The sequence below is a fragment of the Salvia splendens genome, chromosome 19, assembly GCF_004379255.2.
Source record: "Salvia splendens isolate huo1 chromosome 19, SspV2, whole genome shotgun sequence".
Lineage (NCBI taxonomy): Eukaryota > Viridiplantae > Streptophyta > Magnoliopsida > Lamiales > Lamiaceae > Salvia > Salvia splendens.
In genome coordinates, this window is record NC_056050.1 from 18,290,087 (window position 1) to 18,312,941 (window position 22,855).

General features: G+C 38.5%; 3 protein-coding genes across 4 annotated transcripts; 2 read left to right on the forward strand and 1 right to left on the reverse strand.

Moving 5' to 3' along the window:
* Nucleotides 1-6,248: 6,248 nt before the first annotated feature.
* Nucleotides 6,249-8,668, reverse strand: LOC121778186 (NADH dehydrogenase [ubiquinone] 1 alpha subcomplex subunit 8-B-like). Of its 2 annotated transcripts, none has more exons than XM_042175489.1 (3): nt 8,540-8,668; nt 7,814-8,002; nt 6,249-6,604 (listed from the first exon to the last, which is right to left on the reverse strand). In XM_042175489.1, the coding sequence occupies exons 2-3, from the start codon at nt 7,999-8,001 to the stop codon at nt 6,472-6,474; spliced, it is 321 nt and encodes a 106-aa protein (XP_042031423.1). In that variant the 5' UTR covers nt 8,002; nt 8,540-8,668; the 3' UTR covers nt 6,249-6,471. The 2 variants fall into 2 exon arrangements, with proteins under 2 accessions (XP_042031423.1, XP_042031422.1); XM_042175488.1 differs by having other exon boundaries at nt 8,480-8,633.
* A 9,312-nt stretch (nt 8,669-17,980) lies between these two features.
* On the forward strand, nt 17,981-18,784 carry LOC121779112 (zinc finger MYM-type protein 1-like). Its single transcript, XM_042176454.1, has one exon. The coding sequence runs from the start codon at nt 17,981-17,983 to the stop codon at nt 18,782-18,784; it is 804 nt and encodes a 267-aa protein (XP_042032388.1).
* A 107-nt stretch (nt 18,785-18,891) lies between these two features.
* LOC121779113 lies at nt 18,892-20,455 on the forward strand. The gene is made up of 3 exons (XM_042176455.1): nt 18,892-19,078; nt 19,178-19,827; nt 19,910-20,455. Exons 1-3 carry the CDS (start codon nt 18,892-18,894, stop codon nt 20,453-20,455), a joined length of 1,383 nt encoding a protein of 460 aa, XP_042032389.1.
* The last annotated feature ends 2,400 nt before the right edge of the window (nt 20,456-22,855 follow it).

Consider the following 22,855-nt stretch of genomic DNA (forward strand, 5'->3'; position numbering starts at 1 on the left):
TGTGAAGATCTGAAGTTAAAATTGAGCATGAAGACTGAGGAGTGTGCACGTCTTAATTTAGAAATTGTTAGAACCAAAAAAACGTCCCGAAATCTGAATATAGGAATATTTTTTTATGCGTTGTAATTATTTTCCTAATGTAATGGTAACACTTTCTTTCTTCAAGCAATAAGAGGGGAGTTTTTGGTACTAAACATTTGAAGTTCCACTGTAAGTATACGGGGTGAATAAGTGACACTTGAATTAATGTACAGGAATGAAGTTACACACTGACGAATGGAGTTCCCACATAGGTACATTAAACTAACACTTTGAAGTTTTAGTTTTATAATCACTACTGAAGTACGCATCTTCTGGTGAAATACCACCCTGTGCACAAACAAAACTTTTTGTTGAATAACACCCGACGTACAGAACTTTTTGTGAAATACCACCCTACGTACAAAGTTAAAATATGCAGTACAAGGGCCTTCTCATATAGCATAGACAAAAACATAGTCATAATATTTGATCCCTAACACGTATAGTAAAGACATGTGTCTTCCCATGATGATCCCTAACAAGCATAGTAGGTAATATTTGAATAATGTTTGACAAAAAGGCTTCAAGACACCATTGTTTACAAGACACAAACAAAAACCAACACCATTGTCTTCGCTTTTAAGGTTCCCAAACTTGACCACCGAGCGTATTCAATCTTGATCCCCTCGACAGCCACAGCGTTGCGGCTAAGTCCTGGTCCGACGTGTGCTAGTCCTTGGAACAGCGGGATTGTTCTACAACAAACAACAAACCAGTCAGACTAACTGGAAATTTAGGAAATGAAAAGTGAAAGATTGAGCTTGAATACTATCTCCTGGCTTGACCGCATAGACCGACATGTGCTAGGCCTTGTACCAGTGGGATTGGTCTACAACAAACAACAAACCGGTCAAATTGACTTGCAATGTTTATGAAATGAAAAGTGATCTTGACTACTACCTCCTGGTTTGACCGCGTAGACCGACGTGTGCTAGGTCGTTCTCGCCGAGGTAGAGTGATCTGTAACAAACAAACCATTAAAATGCACAATTAGCGGGTAGGGCATTCATATAATCGTAATGAATAATACCTCTTCATTTTGAAACACGTTAGCCGACTTAGTCCTATTACCGTCGTCAGTTGTGGGTGGCTCACTGGGCTGTGAACTCTGTCCAACTTCGGTTCGAGCATCTACACGGGGATCATTAGTGTACGTTCTTCGGTTATGCCCATCTTGTCCGCACCGACGGCATCTGAGTACAAAGGTTCGTCGTAGTGACTCAGATCCATTTGCGTGATGACGAACTCGGGGTTCTTCACGCCTCAGTTTCTTTGGCCGTCCACGTTGTCGCTTTGTCCTCGGGGGTGCAAGTTCAAATCCAACTTCAGAAGTCTTCGGCCAATTGTCCATCCCACTGATTGGGTAGAGGACATTCTCGTACAGAAGCGTCATTGTGGACCGCAAATAATAGCGGGAGACATAGTCTGCTACATCCTTCCCATTCTTGTTGATTGTAGCGATGGCGTGAGTGCATGGGATCTCAGTCAACTGCCATAATCTGCAAGAGCAAGTAAATTCACGCATGTTCACTACATACTGGCCTGACGGTCCCGACACTTGGTACGAATCCTCTCCGTTCCATGTCGATCTCCAAGAAGAAGCCCTCTCGAACAACTTATCCACAATCTCTTTGATAACGGGCGGCAATGTGTGATCGTATGTCTTGATCCACTGGCCTCTAATCTGTATCCTCTCCATTTGACTTGTCCGGATCTCCTTCAACATGGTGATAATGGCCAACTCGCGAGCAATTTCTATCTTCGAATTAAAGGTCTCGCATATATTGTTGAGGATAACATCACAACAAACATGCGGAGAGAAATAAGCCTTTACCCATTTTTCTTTAGGAGCAACACCGAGTAGGTATTGATGTGCTTGGGGATATATAATCCACAGTGCATCCATCCGCTCCACATACTGTTCGTGGGTTGTACTCGACGCAAACTCCCACAATATCTCCTTAAAATTCTCCCCGATGAATCTCTTATTGAAGTTGTTGTATATGTGCTGCACACAGAAGCGATGCTCGCTCTGTGGGAAATCCTCAAGAATGGCTTTTGCAAGACCCTACCAAATGCATGTAACACAACACCCATTAGTACATGTATAAGCCACAACACAGACAGGAAATATATAATCACACTCGAACTACTACTATATAGGCCAAATCACAACTAAAGTGTTATTATTTAAAAATTCACAATTAAAGTATACACGTTTTACTGAAATCACATTACTCGTACCTTTTGCTGATCAGACATGAAGAAAAATCTTGGGGCATTCTTCTATATGTGGAGGTCCTCTGCCAGATAGCCGAGGAACCATTTCCACTAATCATAGCTCTCAGCCTCAGTCACCGCCCACGCAATAGGCCACCAACCGTTGTTTGGATCAATTCCCATGGCCATCATAAGTTGGCCTCTGTACATACCTCGCAAGAAACAGGCATCCAAGAAGATAATCGGACGGCAAAAACGCATCCAACCTTATTTCAACGGCCCGAGACAACTATAAGACCTCAAGAATATCGGGCCAACAGGTTCAGGATCTCTGGAGTTCTCATAGTGTATATGCACACTAGAGTCAACGTGTGTCCGTTCCAATTCAGCTTTGTAGTCGAACAGTCTCCGATATTGGAGTCCTGCCTTTCCAAAAATACCTTCTAATGCACTATCTCTTGCGCGATACGCCTTCATCCTACCAACTTTCAGCCTGAACTCCTCATCCACACACTGTCGTATAGCTGCCAATGGAATGTGGGGATTCGCTGTGATTTTCTCCATGTAACGCTCAGCTAGCCACTTGGACGTGAGCCATCTCTGATCCAACACTTGCGAGCACGTGTGAGAATGATCTCTCTGCATATTCACAACCACAAAATCTGTATTGTTGTGGGTTTCGATCTTCCGTGTATACACATACCATTCACATTGCTTGCCTTTACAAATGGCACGAAGTCTCTTGCCATCGTTTTTGGATACATGTACACGTCATCTGGTCATTATCGCGTACTGGCGAACGACCTGATAGAAGAAATCCCGATCCTTAAAAAAATCACCAGGCTTCCATGCTGGAACCTCATTTGTCAGCTTGAATGGACTGTACTTGATACTCTTTCTACGCAACCCTTCCAAATCCTCTAGATCTTGTAGATCTTGTAGCTCATCAATTGTTTCTTGCTCTTATAGAGGGTTTGCATCCGACGTGTTCCGTTTCTCCACAACAAGGGAAAACTTTCGCTCTTTCTTAAACCCTCCGCTGCCCTCACCAGACTGCTGTCCAGACCCTTGTGGTTCGGTCTCCGGTTCCGCCTCCTGTTCCGGTTGTTGTTGCCAACATAATGACTCGTAGTATGAGGTAAACATCTGTTCATCGCGACACATGTTGGCCAACGAGATAAAATGGCTGACCTCATCATCATCTTCATTACTTCCCTTATTATGAAGATGACATCCGTCGGGAACATAATCGAACGAAGGACAATAAACATTAGCTTGCTCCACTTGATGGGGTACTTCTCCCACCACTGGTACGGGTTGTTCAGGCGCTGCTTCAGTTTGAGCTGACTCTTGCACATGAGTGTCAGCTTCGGACATGAACAATTCATGGGTAATGTCCTCAACGATTGGAAAGAAATCATTGTCTACACGTATGTCCGGCTGTGATTGACAATCATCGTCCATGACCGGTTTGTACACTTCTTCATCTACTGTTGCAGGTTCATCAGCATGGACACTTGGACCAATCTGCTCGGAATGGTCCACGGATGAAGGCCTAGCTACATCCTACAATACACAAAATCACAAATGAGGGACACAAAAATGTACACAAATGAGATACACTAACTGTTTATAAAATCACAAATGAGGTACCAAAACAATTATGTAAATCACAACTCATTACCTCTGATACGTGTGCATGCAAGTCACCACTTCCAACTTCGCCTACTTCTCCAACATATCCTCCTCCAACTTCTGCTATACGTTCAACATCTGGTGCTGCAACTGGTACTTCTCCAACCTCAGACATCGGGGCTTCGGATGGCATTGATTCTTCAAATGCATTCGCCAAATTTTGACTAGCTACCTCCACGTCCCTCTTCCTCTGAGCACGATCATCTTCTAAACTCTTCGTAAGACATTCCTCGAACTCAACATCCCTATCATACCACCCAATCATCAAAGGCTTACTCCGGTGCCCTTGGAACTGACCCCCCTGCCTCCTCTTCGTTCTGGGTTTTTGCACTGGCACATTTGGCTCGGTTTCTTCGATCTCTTCAATAATGACTCATGGGGGTTTCGCCGCCCTGACTCTGAGAAGCTCTTGCCCTTCATCCTTCATTTTTTTCAATATAGCGTCAGCCCAGGTTATCTCCACAACGTAGATGTAGACTAACTTTATCGTAGTAGCTGCCACTTTGAGGAAATCATCCAGATGTGTATCCTCAACAATGGGCAACAAAGGGCCGCCGATTATAACCCCCTTGCAGTCATGACTGTACTTTGGATCACAATAATAGAACTCACATATCATCTTCCTATCATACTTCAACTTTAACACCATACTCGAGAGGTCTATGAGCGCGAAATGGTTTATGTTACAGAAATCGAAGTATGCCAAATACCCACCAACATACTTTTTCTCATCTTTAGTACAGAAGAATGAACCTCCATGATGGAAAGCAACCGAAAACTTTCCAGGTTCTTCCCCTGTTAAGAAAAATCATACGTCAAACCAAAACATCCAAAAGAAAATCACAAAACATTCAATTTCCCGAGCCCTAAATCACAAACCGAGGATCAAAAATCAATTTCCAGAGGACCAAAAAATATTCCCAAAAAATCAATTTCATAAACCCTAAATCACAAACTGAGGATAAAAAACACAAACTTACTGTATTCGTCTTCTGGGACGAAAAAAATCCCGCCGAGAATCTCGGATATCCCAGGTTTCTTCTTCCACATGTATGACCACCGGTGCATGTCGCGGTGGTGGTCGCCAATGTGGTGGCGATGGCGGGGGTGTGGGTTCCTTTTTACAGCGAGACGAATTACGTCCCGACGATGCGCCTGACGATCCAGTGCGCTTCCGTTTGGGCGCCATTCACATACAAGGTAGATTTTTCCAGAGGGGAGCAGAGAGAATGAAGAGTGAAAATAATGTTTGTGGAATTTTTAGGCGGGGTGGGAGAGTGAAGAGCGAACTACTTATTTTGTGAAAAATTTAGGCGGGGTGGGAGAGTGGTCAAGTCCGAAAACAATGGGTTGTGAAATTTTTTAAATATATTTGTTAAATCACAAATGGAGTATGGTATACGCGGCACGTATATGTGGTGTCTCGGTACACAGACCGCCACTGATGCACAGCCATCATAACTGACGGCTGACGCACAGCCGTCAAATCGCATCAGATCGCAAGCCGCCACTGCAGCATGCAGGCCGTCACAACAGAAGTCCGTGTGATATGCCCATAATGCCCTTTTAGGGCTTGAAGGGCCTTTTAGTCTGAAAAAACATGATATGTGATTATGTTAAAGGCCAGAGATTTGTGGCGATATTTTTTTTAGTCAGGGATCTGAAGTGAAACAAATAGAAACGTCAGAGACATTTTATGTATAGTTCACTCTAGAAAGTATCTAGATATCTACATTTTAGAAAATTCTACTACGTTACTTCTAGATTTAGATAAAATCTAGATATTTATACTATAAAAATAAAGTTTAATAAAACAGTTTATACTCGGTATTAAAAAATTGATGCTTAAAGATTCCAATTTTTAGAGCTTTACTTATTTATTTTTTAGGAGACTCGTGCATCTAATTGTCTCTCTAGTGTATCAAACAACTTATTTATTTTCTCATTTTCGGACAGAGTTATCTATGTGATGATGATGACTACGATGATAATAATAATATAGTAATATAAAAAATAAAAAGGAGAGAGCAAAGAATGTGTAATTCAATAAAACTAATGTGACTTATGCAACCCTCTTCTTTCCAAGCACAGATCCTCAATCTTGGTATTATTGAAAAATGAGTAAGGAATACCAAAAAGATGAACAACCCGATACTTGCATTGTTTATATCTTTCATATCCCAAACAAGTATGAGAATATTAGCAATGAAATCGAGTTAAACAAGTATGAGAATATTAGCAATGAAATCGAGTTAAACAAGTATGAGAATATTAGCAATGAAATCGAGTTTAACACGAAGACGAAAAGATATCCCTGAGCATGGCATCCCTGGCATGGGAAAGAGTTTTCTAACACCATACAGAGGAAAAAAAGTTGATCTTAAGTACATTTGATCTTAAGTACATTTGACAGAAAAATCAGCAGGGCAATTTTATTATTACAAACTCACAAGATGTAGGTTGTTTTTTTGCTAGTTATAAGAAGGGGCATGCTTTCTCGAATGACTGCTGCTCCTTGCGACAAAGCTCAAATTCATTTGTGTGGTAATACATGCATCCTGCATATGCGTCCATTTCTTTATTGCAGTTCTGGTGGAGATCTTTCAGCCTACAAGCACATATACAGTTAGCTTTTCTGTCGATTAGCACATGACTAAATGCCTTAGAGATGTATATGTGTTTAAAACTTTGACAGAAAATGGCAATTATAGCTTCACAACAAATTAATGAACTATGCTTCTCCAATAATACTCTTATCACTTATTTACTAGTAGTGAGATTTGCAAGGAGAACCACTCAGTTCTATCCCACAGCACGGAACAGGTTCTCTTTCTAATTTGTTCAAGGCAGTTTCCTAATAGTAAGCATTGGACAAAATAATAGTGACAATGACTACAATGATGATGGAAACAAAGAAGTTAAAGCTGGGTTAGGACAATGGCTGTCAGGACAGGCCACATATATGAGAGCCTTCTTTTAAGATCAAGTGTTTATTAATTCCATATTATGATAGCTTGTTGTAGATTAACTTTTGAGTTCCTGGTCAATACTTGAGTCTACAAAATGTTAGACCTTTAATATGTAAATTTCAGGTTAAAAAACATATCAAGGATAAACAATGGTGATTGAGACGAGAAGCACATATTTCCTCTAATAGCCCTACAACAACTTTCAAAAACTACATGTTTGCTCATATCTTGTATCTGTAATGGTAATTTTGACTTGTCATTATGGTTATGGGCTTCGTATTGCATTTCTACTATATCTGTCTTTCGAGGTGAAGGGTGGGTCATGTAGGGGCCACGAAAAAGTGCCAGAATACCTACTAACAGAATCTCTAATAGAGAAGAAAGAAGATAGAGGGAAAGGATTGAGAAGATAGAGGGAAAGGCAGAGAAGGAATGAACATGAGAGGAGTAATTTTTTGTGGAAGTGTAGAGCTTATACATATAAGACTTATGATACATCAGCAGAGTTACCGTTCGACCCAAGAAGTTATCTATATTAAGCAGCAGCTGAGCTTTCCCATGCCTGCCCTATCACAATGCAGACAATCACGAAAGCATTTCCATCGAGATTTATACTGTCTATGTTAAAAAACAGGTTGCAAAAGAACCAAAAACCAATATAAACACAATAAAGTCAGTGAAAACATTAACACGATAGGGCAAGGCACACATTTTCGTTAGCCAGAACACTTGAACAACTCTAGATCCTAATTTGACAGCCAAGTAGCCAACAAAATCACACAGGTAAAAATGATGCAGAAAGAGGCTTTCTTGCATCCATTCCACATGGTTAACAAATTTTAACTTACAGGTGAAGAACGAATTCAGTTACTTGACGTCCTTTATCAAGGCATTGCTCGGGGTTGGGATCATCCTTCTTGCACTTCAAAAATGCCATGTTCTCTCCACGGCACCTAGTCCCTATATGCTTCGCAGCTGCCATCAGCACCGATGATGTTGGGATTGGTTCTCCTGATGCATCCATGGTGCTATCCATCCTAGATCAACAATTAAAAATATATCAGCAGTCGATGACGATGTGCCCAACTTTTCACGACTAATCGTCCAAGTGTGGGGCCAAACAAGAAACGTAGCTACAAAATAAAGTGAGCAGTTTCCAAACTAAAGTGAACAGTTCTATGAATTTGAGAAGAAGATGGTCATTTCAAGTGATCCAACATTTTACAAATCCCTAATATTCAGAAATGAAATTAACCATTGTACAAACTATATACCAATACACTTACAAAAACAAGCCTTATACGGCATACCTAAATTCCCAAATTTTCAATCACTCCACAACAAGGTTCACGGAGATTAATCAATAGGCTACATTTCATATATTCTCATTCAATCTACTTAAAAATAAAACGAGATCAGAATATTTAAACACATCAATCCGAATCCGTAAACAAAATGCAACCCTAGCTAGCTGCAAATACAGCAAAAATCAACAGAAATTCTTCGATAGCTACCATTTTACTTCAATTGAAATGGAATAAAGATTTGTTCAAATAAATGGGGAGAATGCCCACTTTCACTTCGCGTCTTTTTGAATTATCAGCAACTCAGTCGGAGCTTCAAATCAGAATTTAGAGATTAGAGATGACATGAATATGATCTGAAAATGGCTTTCTTGAGGTTGGGCCTTTGAAATAGGCTTGCTATAATCAAATTGGATCATACAAGATAGCCTTATCGAGGCCCATGAAATCAGGAGATATTTAACACAAAAAAAGTACTACTAGTATAAAATATTAAATCGAATGTAAAACTGGGTTATGGTCAGTATTTGTATACGATCCCTCTAAACATCATTTCCAATCAATTTACATTAAATTTTTCATTTTTAATATATGTCATATTAAAAATAATTTTACTCTAATTATTTACATTAAACTCAAATTTCACATTATTTTTAAGTATATGTCTCCAAACTTTTGCAATAGCCCCATATTTGATACTGATTCGTAGAAAAACGCAAAAATAAATTTAAATTTACAGTATAATTGAAGTTTTCTAGTATACTACAAATAAGAACTGCTTTATGTTTGGAGATGGTCTAAAACACCAAGAAATTCACAAGCACCATTTGACAGGCTTATAATGAATGCACTAGTTGGTGCATCTTATATTGCATAAATACAATTTTAATGGGTAAATGAACACAAATTGAAAGGCCACGCGGACTCGAATTTGAAATCTTTGGCCTCATGTATTAACTTAATACCGCTTGGTCAATTCACGCACTACGTATATACATTTTTCGAGATATGTATGATGGAATATTACAGCAGTACTACTAGATTACTACTCCATCCCATAAAAATATGTGCACTTTTCATTTTCTTCTGTCCCACAAAAATATGTGCATTCAATTTTTGGAAAGTTATATCAATTTAATACTCTCTCCGTCCCGAGTTACTTGAGTCGTATTCCATTTTGGGTTGTCCTAAGTTATTTGAGTCATTTCTTTTTTTGACTAAAAAAAATATTTAATCACACTTACTTTATTCTTTCTTTTACTTTACCTTCTTTCCTCTCTCTTACTTTACTCTCTTTTCTACTTTATTTAACTCACTAAATACAACTTTCTTAAATCACGTGCCGAAAAGAAATGCCTCAAGTAACGTGGGACGGAGGGAGTAATATAAGTCTTACTATCCACAAAGGCCTCGTTTGGTTGCACTGACAGTGTTATATGAGATAGCCTCCTTACATTGATTTTACATGATAGTGTGGTAAGATATGTATCTCACTTCAATGTTTGGTTGCACCGACAACAACCCATGATAGCTTATATTATGTTTGATTTGGACTGCATAAACGGCTGATACAAAATTACATGGACAAATTTGTCCTTCTAAGATTATTGTAGCGATATTTTTATCCTTGCAAACCCTATTTCAATTTTGGCACTGCAGAAACACCCGAATGCTGCCTACATTGAATTCGCGCTTCTCTCCAAAACAATTCTTGGACAAAAAGTCACCTTCTGGAAAAAAAACCCGACCGGGTGTTTTCCACGGCTCATTTCACCCGCCCGGGTGAAGTCTCTGGACAAAAACTGATTTCTCGGCAAAAGCACCCGGCCGGGTGTTTTTGGATTGCCAAAACACCCGCCCGCGTGTTTCTTTCTGCATTACGCGACTTTCTTAAAATAATCTTAACTTCCTCATCCGGGGTCCGATTGCGGCATGCAAGATACCCACGCGAAGCTCTTTTGACGATGAAGACAATTGTGGTCTGAGGAGTGCATTTGGGTTGCTGGAAATGAAAGTGAAAGTGAAGCTCCATTGTATCATATGTAAGTGAAAATGAAAATGAATTGCTGGAAAAATCAAGTTGCACCAAAGTAAGCAACCATTATATTTGGACATACAGCACAACACAAATGTATGAATATCCATGGCATAAATTTCAAGAATTAAATTGAAGACATCAGTATATCCTCGGTTACATGTTATGTCTCTCGGCCCACATTGCGGTTGCCAGATCATCCCTTTTCTTATTCCACTCAGCTGAGGTTCCACACTGTTGATATGATCAACAGGCGCTTGCTCTTGATCCGTTTCATCCCCATCTTCGTCGTGGTTACCCAACTCCTCCTCGGGTATTTGAGGTGCTTGTGTACCAGGACCCCATCATTCAAATGATAACGGACTCCTTTAAAACGGTTGTCATCTCATCACGCCTCCTTCCAACCTGATAAAGGAACACAGACAAACAATTGGATGCAAATCCAATTACGCTAACTAAGACAATCAAACAGACTTACAAACATCAGTTCCACGAATTCAGGTCAGCAAAAACTCTGTGCAAATGCAGCAACACGAATGTGCTATTTCCAATTGAAACCAATGCAACACCCACTCAATGTAGAAGTACTAAACAAAGTCAAATCCTTCATTCACAATGTGGTAAACACCAATGTAGACAAAAGATTGAAGTCCATACAACCAAGACGATTGTACAAAGCTCTTAGTAGAGATCGAAACTAGACTGATTATAACTAAGCCCTCAAAGTATTCAATAGTAATTAGATCCAATAATCCATTTGCATAATTAGCCACCATGCCTCATTAATGATTCAGTCATAGGTTAATCAAGATTTACCATATAATACAACTTCGAAGAATGAGAGAGACATGCAATCTCCGAAATGCAGTTCAAGCTTACTGATTATTTAGATAAGGGGAATGAGAGAGAGAGAGAGGGAGATGTTCAAGAACAAATTATCAGCATCTAAATCAAGATGTTTTGATGGAAAAAGTAGAACAAGCAAATTACCTTGCTCTCTTTTTTCTAATATTTCAAATTCAGAAATAAGTACTTATGTTGTTACTATAACGGCAGAGAATATATTTCATTCATAACTAGATGTTTCTGTCTTGATTAAGTAATTAATGTATTAATTTATTCAAGTAGTAGATGTTAGTACTCACAAGCACTAATTTGACTCAGATGTGCATCCCATTAACTAATTTAACTACAATTTCAGCTGAATTTTCCATTAGAACTACGATTCTTGCCAAGCTGCATATAGATTGCAAAGAAAAAAGGGTGATGCTATCTAATTTTCCATCATTAATTATAAGCTGAATTGATATCCTTACAAATATACACAACGTATTCCTATTAACTGATGAAGATGGAAAAACAAACAATTCACTGCAACATGTTGGTTCGCATTCATCTCAAGACTGAAAAAAAAAAGATTTACATTATAAAGAAACCAAACTTGTCACCTATAAAACTGAAGCATTGTGTCATGCAAAAAACCATCCATCAGAGCATCTGAAATATCAACCACAACACACTCTTTATCGAATCTAATATCATCAAGCCACGGTAAGGAAAGAATGGATTGGTAACAGCAAGTTAACTACATATAGATGATGCTATTACCAAAAAAACAAACAAAAACATCTGAAATGGGAAGAAGTATATTTTAGCAAACCCTACATACAAATTGAGAAATGCGAATCTGGACGGAAGTCATAACAATCTAGAAAAGTATGTAATTCCCAAGCAATTGAATCGCACAAACAATTGAAACACAGTCCAAATCGGCGATGCAGACGGTTTAAATTTTAGTGCATCGATGTAATTGTTGTGTAGTTGGGAATTTTGTGTGCCTTGCGAAATTCCTCTTCATTAGCCATGAGTAATCGCTTCAAAATCGAGCCCGGATTACGATATCACCAAGATCCTTCGACGAATCTGCAAATCAATCACAGATTACCTAAAAACGATGATTACCAAACGGGCTAACAAAATTTCATACAAAATTGAATGCATACCTAAAATCGATGGCCGACCTCTCTTTGCGCAGATTGGGGCTTGAAACGGTGGAGTGAAGGGGTATAATGGTGACTTGGCCGAATTTCACTAAACGGGCTTCGCGAGATTCAGCAATATCGGAGGGGAGGACCCGGACAGTGTTATAGGTGAAATGCAGTTAGCAATCGTAAATTTCATCCGGATCTTGATTTGTTTACCGGGTCGCGAGATAGTATATCAGTACAACCAAACGGCTGATATACCTCCGATAGGCGGCCCTATCAAGGCCTATCAGTACAACCAAACAAGTCCTAATACTACTTTAACTATCATTCTTCTCATCTCTCTTATTTTATCATACAATTCTCTCCTCTCTCTTATTTTACCAATTTTGTCTTAATTCTCGTATTATATTCATTGTTCATATTTTTATGGAACGAAGGGAGCACTAAATATCAAGTGTATTAGTGTGTGCTTTGGCGATATGCATCATATGTTGAGATTAAAGAAATTCTATAACACACAAGTTTGAAATTCTATAACACACAAGTGTGATGGCGTGCGGAAATTAGTTTAAATGAAAATTGAATGGATATGGAATAGTCATATTCCTGTGACTGATATTTATAGGTATTGAGAGAATATAACATATACTCATTATAACTATTTTATACGTAATAATTGGTGTTATCATTTTATTTATATATTACTACTATTATTAATTTAAAATTTAACTTTAATTTATATCATCCTCATGTAAATAGACAATAGAATGTAAAAGAGGAGAATGGCTAATTAATTGCATGTTCGAGGAATGAAGATGATGATTGCTGCTACAAACATCATACCAACCATAATACTGAAAATGTATGCAGAAATAGTTACTCCGGCCATTCCTGCATAACAGCCATGTTAATCGAGGTTATGTTAAGACATAACTACTAGACAAGTCCTATAAAATTAATAAGGTTGTCACTTTTTTACCATCATTCTTTACTTACAAAACAGCATTCATAACCCATCACTCATTCTGTTTATCACGAGTCTTACCTTTTTATCTTATTCTATTTCTTTCGAATTTTTATTTATTTATCTCAATTTAGTTAAAATGCAAAATACATTAAATCCCTAAGTTTACATTTGTTGTAAGCCGAAAATTACATAATTAAAATCTCAAAATTACGTTCGTTCAAACCTTTAATGATAGCGAAACGTCGATCACCTCGTTAGACTGTAGATATCTTTTGGCGTAACTCATTAGTGGCGGCAGCTATTTTCTATTAGAGTAAACTTCAAAATTAGTCCTTGAAAAATGGGGTTAGCACCTTTTAGGCCTCTGAAGTAGGAAAAATAACGTTTTAGGGATCTGGATAAGAAAAAATTACATATGAAGTGCTTCTGATGACCATTTTGTGCTAAGGTCATGAAGGGTGTGTGAGTCTTATTTTTAGCTCGCATTATTACTTTATGAAGCAATCATCATTATTGTATTTAATAATGTCACATTTCTTCATAATTGCATTGATTTTCTTTATTTTCTCTTAAAATACACATTCATTATAGTATCATATTATTTTTCACTACTAAATTAATAATTTTAATAATATCTATTGCAAAAATAAATCATAATATTATACCAAAAAATTGAAGGGATTGGTTGTGAAAGCGTGCATTCTAACGGATCACATAATACTGATCTATTTAGCAGATTATTTAGATAAATTCTATTCGCGTAATTATCAAATGTATCATGTTTATAACTTGAATTTTAAACATGCTTTAGCACAAACAATCCCTAAAACATGCGTACTACGGAGTTAGCCAATTTACCTCGTAGATTCACTTAAGAATCGAAGATGGCTTGCGTCTTCTCCACGTGAAGATCTTGAGAACTCGACCTCGGATCTTCTGACTGGTGTCCCGGACTGTAAACTGATATTTGTGTAGGCAAATCTCACCAGTGTACTAGGAATTAAATAATGAAGACAGAAACCTGCTCACGGAAGGAGAGCAAAATCGTCCCTCTCTCTCAAAAAAGAGTGGACGAAAATTATGAGTATTGCACAAGTATATTTTATGTCTCCTTTATTCTCCTATTTATATTAAGTCACATATTGGGCCCAGTCAGGGATCTAAGGAAGAATTTGGACATGGCCTCACCCAATTAGCTTTTTACTAACTAAATTGAACTCACGATTTAATACAAGCTTATATTGGAATATTACAAGCAGCCACTACAGAAGTAATATTGCACTGCCTTTCCAAATCTGAAATTACAAGTATTTCAGGTTTCCTTTTTGTGTGTGTAATTCATTTCCCGTGCTTAAGATAGAAACATCCATTAATTAATCAATGTCTGCTATGAACTTAATTAATTAACATATTTTAATCTCCAAGAGTGGACTTAGCAAGAAACTCTTATTTATTATTCATAGAGTAATCAAACTCCAACTAGCTAGGTTCCGAATAATAAAACCTTGTTTCGAGCTCCTCTTGTGGATGTTATCAAACGAGACTCTCCTCGTGCACGATTCAACATAATAGCAATCCTAGCACCGCTAGATAATGATCACCACTACCCAATATACCAGGATCATTGGGTGACGAAAAATCCGCACCTATTGGTAAGTCAAAGTAGTAGATACTCAATATCGTATGCTCAATGCCAACGTACATTGATTAAGAAATTAATTATCAAGACCTCGTCTTTCAATAGATAGCATAAAGACTCGTCTTGCCGTTTAGATCCAATTCAGTGCTATACCACACCAACGTCATCTTATTTCAATAAGGCTTAGAAATAATCGGACTGACATTGCAACCTTTCAAGATAGGTAGTCTAGGCTTATCTAGGTTGTGAAATTCTTATTTTTTTTGTTTAGAACTGACCGTGTTACCTTAAATTGGACGACACCCACAACCGGTCTACTAAAACAAAGACTTAGACTTTGTTACGTTCGCTTATACATTTAAATATGCAATAAACATCCATTAAATGTAAAGACATAACAACATTATGACAAAAATAATCTGTTGCATTTATTGGAAAATAATAATTAGAGTTTTACAGTATTCAATCACTCGAAAAGTGATTTCTAGCATACAAACTCTAACAAAATTGATAATAAAACCTTTTTGTGTATATATCTAAACACGAAGTCCAAATTCTGTATCTCCATGTTCATATCTTTGCATATTCTATCTTTCTAACCAAACGGGTCGTAAAAATGTTCATAGGCAGCGGCGGATCTAGGTGGGGTCGGGGGGGTCGGCCCACCCCATCGCTGTCCCCGGAGAATCACCGGATAATGCCCTCCCCATGCCGCCGACCCCACGCCGCCGAAGTTCTGGCCCAGGCAGCAATGGCAGCAAACCTGTCGCCGCCTCTGCCGAGAAGAAGAAGACGCAAATTCCAATAGTTTAGTACTTGGGCTTTACAAATGGGCTTGCCTTGTATTAATTGATACCATAAGACCATCAGCAGTGGGGCGCCCTAAGGCGCGCCCTATGGCTCGCCACGTCAGCATTTTTATCCTCCTCCTTCTCCACCTGCAGTGGGGCGCCCTAAGGCGCGCCCTATGACGCGCCACATCATCATTTTGTTGTTTTGTTTAATTAATTTAACTATTTTCAAATAACACGTAACGAGTAAAAAAAACGACTAAATAACAAGCGGCGAAGTTTTAATAAAAAAAAATTTACACCATTCAACTAAAAAAAGAAAAAAACTAAGTCGGGCCAATTCCCAACTTCCTACGCAACTCATCGAGTAATGCACGGAGATACTCGGCTTGTTCGGGGTCGGTGCACTTCTTGAGGGCCTTGTGCGTCTGCAACATCGTCCTTGCCATCGACGCTGTAGCAAACGACGCAAACGCGGTGGACGTCTGCGTCGGGAGCTCATCCGGGTCCGGATCAGGGGTTGCAGCGGTCGACGATGACGTCGTGGTCGCCTTCCCCTTGGCCTTCGCAGCCTTGATGCCGGGAGGACGCCGGGAGGACACCGGTGTACCGGAACTCCCTTCATCCACGTACGTCCGGTTGAGGTCAACCGGGTTAGTGCCGCTGCCGCTGCTCGTGTAGTCACCAGCTTCGGTGACCTTCGTCCTCTTCGGCGCACCAGTGTGCAGAATTCCACCTTGGAACTTCTGCTTCTCCCTCAAGAGCGCCCAGATGGCCTCATGCTTGAACTCGCCGAACATCGACCGGTACGACAACATCGCTTTAGAGCGCACGTCGTGCACGCTCTCGCCGCTCCCCTGTGATCGCGCGCACTTCTCGAACCCCGCCTAGTACAAGATCACTTGCTTCTTGATTTGATCCCAGTGCTTGCGGAGTTGCTCACGCTTGCGCTTGTACGCGGTCGGCGGCTTGACCGAATTGTAGAGGTCCGCGATGCGCTCCCAGTACGCGGTCTGTCTCTGGTTGTTGGCGAATATCGGATCTTCCGATATATCTACCCAACACCGGGCCAAAGTGAGAGTTTCGTCGCCGGTGTAGTTCGTACGGCCGGGGGCGTACTCATCGCAGTCACCGGGAGGCGGCAACTTCTGCGCCCGCTGCTGGTTCCGCTTCGCCTTCCCCTTGGCGGCACCGGTCGCTGCGGGGGCGGGATGGGCCGATGCGGTTGGGCGGTGCGGCGACGGCTCCATATCAGACAACCCATACGATTTCGTACGGAAATCGGGATCGTAATGGGTGTTGTCGCCGAACGAACGATAATCACCGGGTTCTGTACCCGGCCAATGCGCCTCTCCGCTAAACGTAGGGCTATTGGGGCTTGAATCCATTTCGTAGTAATTATTTAAATGTAAGTTTCGAAGATGAAATCGTGTGAAATGAAATGTTACAAATGAACGCTATTTATAAAAAAAAAGAAACTGCGTGCCATCGTCCGCGGCCTTCACAATGGGGCGGACGATGTCGCGGACGATGGCCATCATCCGCGACCATCGTCCGCGACGTCCGCAATGGAGCGGACGATGGCGCGGACGATGGCCATCGTCCGTGGTTTAAGTCGCGCCCGAAGCATAGGCCTCGACTATCGTCCGCGGCCTATGCCACACACCCACAGTGGGGGAGGACGATGAATGGCGATGACGATGCGCGCCATCGGGCGTGCCATCGTCCGCCCATTGCGGATGGCCTAATTAAATAAACCCAACTTCTAATAATTTTAACCTATTTAAATATAGAGAATGCAAAAGGTTGTTAACTTGCGGTACAGACTTGGGCGAATATTATAACAGGAAATTTCAAATTTATATCGAAGAGAATTTCAAATTTTATATCGAAGAGAATTTCAAATTTTAGGCTTTAGTTTTGTGCTACGGATAGAATTTCGAAGGAATTTCTTAGCAATTGGCGTCTAACATTATTTTTTGAGAGTTTCTTGTATCTTATCACTTATTGAGGTATTTAAATCATCATTCAAGTTTAAGTTGGTACTATTATTTGTTTTTGTTTTTTTTTCTGTTTTTACAATTCACATTACAGTGCTATAAAATTGATCAATAATTATTATATTCTCTAATTTAAGTAGATATAGCAATTATCTTTGCAGCTTTGCTTAATTGCTTTTGAATATTCATTGATTTTGTTTACCTTGTCCGAGATTAGATTAGAAAGTTTAATAGTATATGATAATTGATTAAATATAAATTTTAAATCTGTGTTACATTGTTTTTAGGTTAATGGATAAATTTATGAAGAAAAGACCTCGAGTTTCTATCGGTTCTTCAAGTGCTAATGTTGAGCAAGAACCACAACAATTGGAAAATAATGTGGTAGTTGAAAATAATCCGGACGAGATTGAAATTGATAAAGAGAAAATTAAAGCCGACCTTGGATTACGAGACTCTATGGATAGTTTTGATGTGAATATTCAGGATCGTATTCGTAGAGAATATGTTGCCAAAGGTCCGTGCCAACCAAAAAGCCATGATTTTCCAAAAAAACAATATGGAAAAGATAAGAGAGGTTTTAGGGATGTTTGGTATAAAGATTATGTTTGGCTTGAATATAGTACGACAGCAGATGCTGCGTATTGTTTTTGGTGTTTTCATTTCAAGCGTGGTTATTTAGCACCGGGAGATGAAGCATTTGTTAGTGGTGGTTTCTCTAATTGGAAGAAGGTTAATGAAATATTTAGAGCTCATGTTGGGTCAACGGGTAGTTCACACAACAAAGCTAGAATTGAATATGAAAATTTTGTAAATCAAAAGCAGAGTGTGACTTATATTGTTAGTAGAGTTAGTTCAAAACAAGAGAAGGAATATAGGATTCGTTTGACTGTAGCTCTTGATGTTATTCGATTCCTTTTGAATCAAGGTTTGGCTTTTAGAGGACATGATGAGACATCAACTTCTTCAAATAGGGGCAACTTTCTAGAGCTATTATATTGGTATAGTTTAAGGAATGATGAAGTTGGTCAAGTTGTATTAAACAATGCTCCTGGAAATAATCAAATGATTCTCCATCAATTCAAAAAGAAATAGTTAATGCATGTGCAGTTGAAACTACGCTAGAAATTATGAAGGAACTTGGTGATGAATTATTTTCCATAATGGTTGATGAGTCTTGAGATTGCTCGGTGAAGGAGCAAATGGCTATTGTTATTAGATATGTGAACAAAAATGGAGAGATAATAGAAAGATTTTTAGCCTTAGTTCATGTTAAAGAGACTTCATCAAAATGCTTGAAAATGGCAATTGACTTCGTATTTTCTAAGTTGGGATTATCTTTGTCAAGATTGAAAGGTCAGGGATATGAAGGGGCTTCAAATATGATGGGTGAATTTAATGGACTTAAAGCACTTATTTTAAAAGAAAATCCATCAGCGTATTATGTCCATTGTTTTGCCCATCAGCTTTAATTGGTATGTGTGGCAGTATGTAAGGCAAATCGACATGTTTCTGATTTTTTCAACTATCTCAGTCCGAATGTTACAGTCTGTGGATCTTCTTGCAAAAGGGCAGATATACTCCGACAAAATGAATATGATAGAATGGTTGAAATGATTGAGAAAGGGGAAATCAGTTCAGGTAAAGGTCTAAATCAAGAAACTTCTTTGCATAGACCAGGTGACACGCGATGGGGATCTCATTATATTACTATAGTTCGTCTTACATCTATGTGGCCCTCGATAGTCAAAGTACTTGAAACAATATTTGAAGATGGGGTTGATCCAGAAATAAGTGGCAAATCTAAAGGGTTGCTTCAAAAGATGGAAAATTTTGATTTTGTGTTTCTCATGATGTTGATGAAACGCTTGTTGGGTATGACTGATGCACTATCTTGTGCGCTGCAATATAAAGATCAAAATATTTTGAATGCTATAAATTTGATAGTGACTGTGAAAGAGGACTTGCAAGCATTTCGAGAATCTGGATGGGATGATTTCTTGCAAGAAGTGGAAGCATTTTGCCAGGCAAATGAAATTGATGTTCCTATCATGGACGGCATTGTTCCAAGACGTATTCGCATGAAGAATGATGGAAAAACTATTACAAACTATCATTATTATCGTGTTGAAATTTTTGTCAGGTATTTTTTATAACTAATATTCTTATTTATTTAAACTTTGACATTAACTCCTTAACTTAATTTTTTTTCACAATCAGGTTGTTGACTTAATTAGTCAAGAAATGAGGAATCGTTTTTCTGAATCCAGCACCGACTTACTCGAATGTATGGTATGCCTTGATCCAAGAAATCATTTCTCCAATTTCAATGTCGATAAACTTGTTCATCTTGCCACTCTTTATCCGGAAGACTTTTCATCCATGGAGCTTAGCTTGTTAACTCAAGAACTTCGAAGTTTCGTGAGTGATGCAAGAACAGATACACGGTTCTCAAATGTTGAAGATTTAGGAACTCTTTCACAGAAGATGGTTGAAATGATGAAAGATAAGATTTTCAAATTGGTTTATCGATTGATAAAATTGGTCTTACTTTTACCAGTAGCGACAACATCTGTTGAAAGAGTGTTCTCTGCAATGAAATTTGTGAAGTCAGAGCTGCGAAATAAGATTGGAGATGACTGGTTAAACGACAGTTTGATGGTATATAGCGAGAAGGAGGTGTTTGCAACTATTCTCAATGAAATGATTTTGAGTCATTTTCAGAAAATGGGTACTCGAAGAAGCCAACTATCTCGCATAGCATAAGATTGTGGTATATATATTTTTATGTATTTTTGTTTAGAAATATTTATTTAAATATTATATATATAATCTTGTTCGGTTCGACCCCACGATTTTTGATTCCTAGATCCGTCATTGTTCATAGGAACTCAAAATCATAAAGTAAAATACACACAATTAACTTTAGAAGATCTATTTGTGTCTGATACACATTAATAATGCTTGAATTAAAAATCATCATTATTTAACAATATCAATAATTATAACATGCTACTACTATTAAAAAAATTTAAGAATAATAAAATAAAGAGGTAAAGTTGGATTACAGAGGAATGAAGAAAGATGTCATTAGGAAAGTTAAAATGAATATCATACTTTAATGCAGCAATAAATTGTACTCCTACGACAATAGTTATATTCCAGTACAACATAAATTCCATCGAATACCCCTAACCTCTATAATTAAATATACAACCCTGCCATGTGTTGCAACAGTATATATCCATTGACCAATATTTGTCCTCGGTCACACTTTAAAAAGTGGTTTTCAGATGAATACATGCACCAACTGCCACATGAATAAATCGGGCTTAGAGCATCCATAATGGGGCGCTATAAGGCACGCCCTAAAGCCTGTCATATGCACCGTCACGTCAGCATTTTATCCTTCTGCCCTTCTACCTGCAGTGGGGGGCCCTAAGGCGCGCCCTAAGGGACGCCCTATAGGTTTTACTATTGTTTCGTTATTAATTTAAAATGGTTAATTTAAAATGGTTTCAAATATATAAATGTAAACTAATTAAAAACACAACGATTAACTAAAAGAACGACAAATAATACATTGATTAAAAAAAGTTTATAAGGATCGTACTGTGTGTTGGCGTCGAACGACCGATATTCGCTAGGTTGTGTACCCGGCCACCGTGCGCCATCTCCAAACATCGGGCTACTAGGACTTGAGTATCCACTGGAATCCATTTTATAGCCTAATTTGAGAGTTGAAAAGTGAATCAAAAAGTTACCATTGAAAAGTAATCGCCCGATTCATCGGGCGCGCGCATCGGGCACGCTATCATCCGCCCCACTGTGGATTGCCTTAACAAATCTTATTTCGTAAGCGTGTTCATAGTTATATTCCAATTAAAGGTGCCTACGGTTCCAGAACCGGCGGTTACGGTTAGGAACTAACGGTTCCGATTTTGGAAATTGCCGAACCGGAACCAAACCGTGACGGTGTTTTACGGTTACGGTTACCGTTCCGGTTTCAAAACCGCCTGTTGCGGTTCCGATTTAGAACGTCCCAGAACCGGCTGTTCTGGCACGGTTCAACGGTTTTGGTTTGAAACCGTAACCGCCGTTTACGGTTTCATGGTTAACCGTCAGAACCGTAAACCTTGAGCACCTCTATACTAATAGAGTTCTTTTCAACACAAAAAAGGCTATGCCATAATAAATACACGGATCTCTATCCAAATAAACCCATTTCCTTGGTTCTATACAGTTCCACTGATTCAGTGAAAAAAAATCAATACAAAATACTGTATAATATACCCATCCGTCCTCCATTAATTGTTTACTTTGGTTCCAGCACGGGTTCTAAGAAATGTGAAGGAAAGTGAGTTAAAAAAGTTAGTGGAATATGTGTCACACTTTTATTTATTGATTTTATAATAAAATAGGAGTGGAATAAGTGAGTGGAATGTAGTACCTATTTACCAGTTATGGTAAAAGTGAAAGTGAACAATTAATCAGAGACGAGTAAAAATGGTAAAAGTGGATAATTAATGGGGTCCGGAGGGTGTAGTATTTTGTTTCCTATCTTTATAATGCAATTTAACCAAAAAAATTCAATTTAATAAAGTGATTTTTACTTCAATTTTTATTAATTATACGTTATTCAAAACCATTACTATAAATGAACAATCGTTTATTGAATAGTTTAGGGTTGTACTGAATATATTTTGACAATAAACTAACAGTAAAATTTTATCAACTAAATATAGGAATTAAACAATTGGCACTATAAGACAATCCTTGTATGATGAAATTAAGGGAAAATAGAACATTGATTCATACTCATATTCAATTGCTTGATAGTACTTTAGTTTATTTTTTTAAACAATAAATTTAGTTTGTGTCAAAGCGAAACTGGTCAGTGCATGTTATAAATAATTCAGGCTACAAACTACAGTACTAGATTTTTACATGAACTAAACTACCACATAGATGAATTAGTTAGTTAAGCAGCATAGTATTGATGATTGATTTGCATTAACAAATAAATTTGGGAATGTGATCTAAAAATTGAAGATCTTGGATTGAATTAGTCGCAAAAAAATAATGTCAAAGTTCATATTTTCTTCATCCATAATCCTCCCTCGATAATGCGTCTACATTATAAAAAAAGATTGCAAACTTGCATTA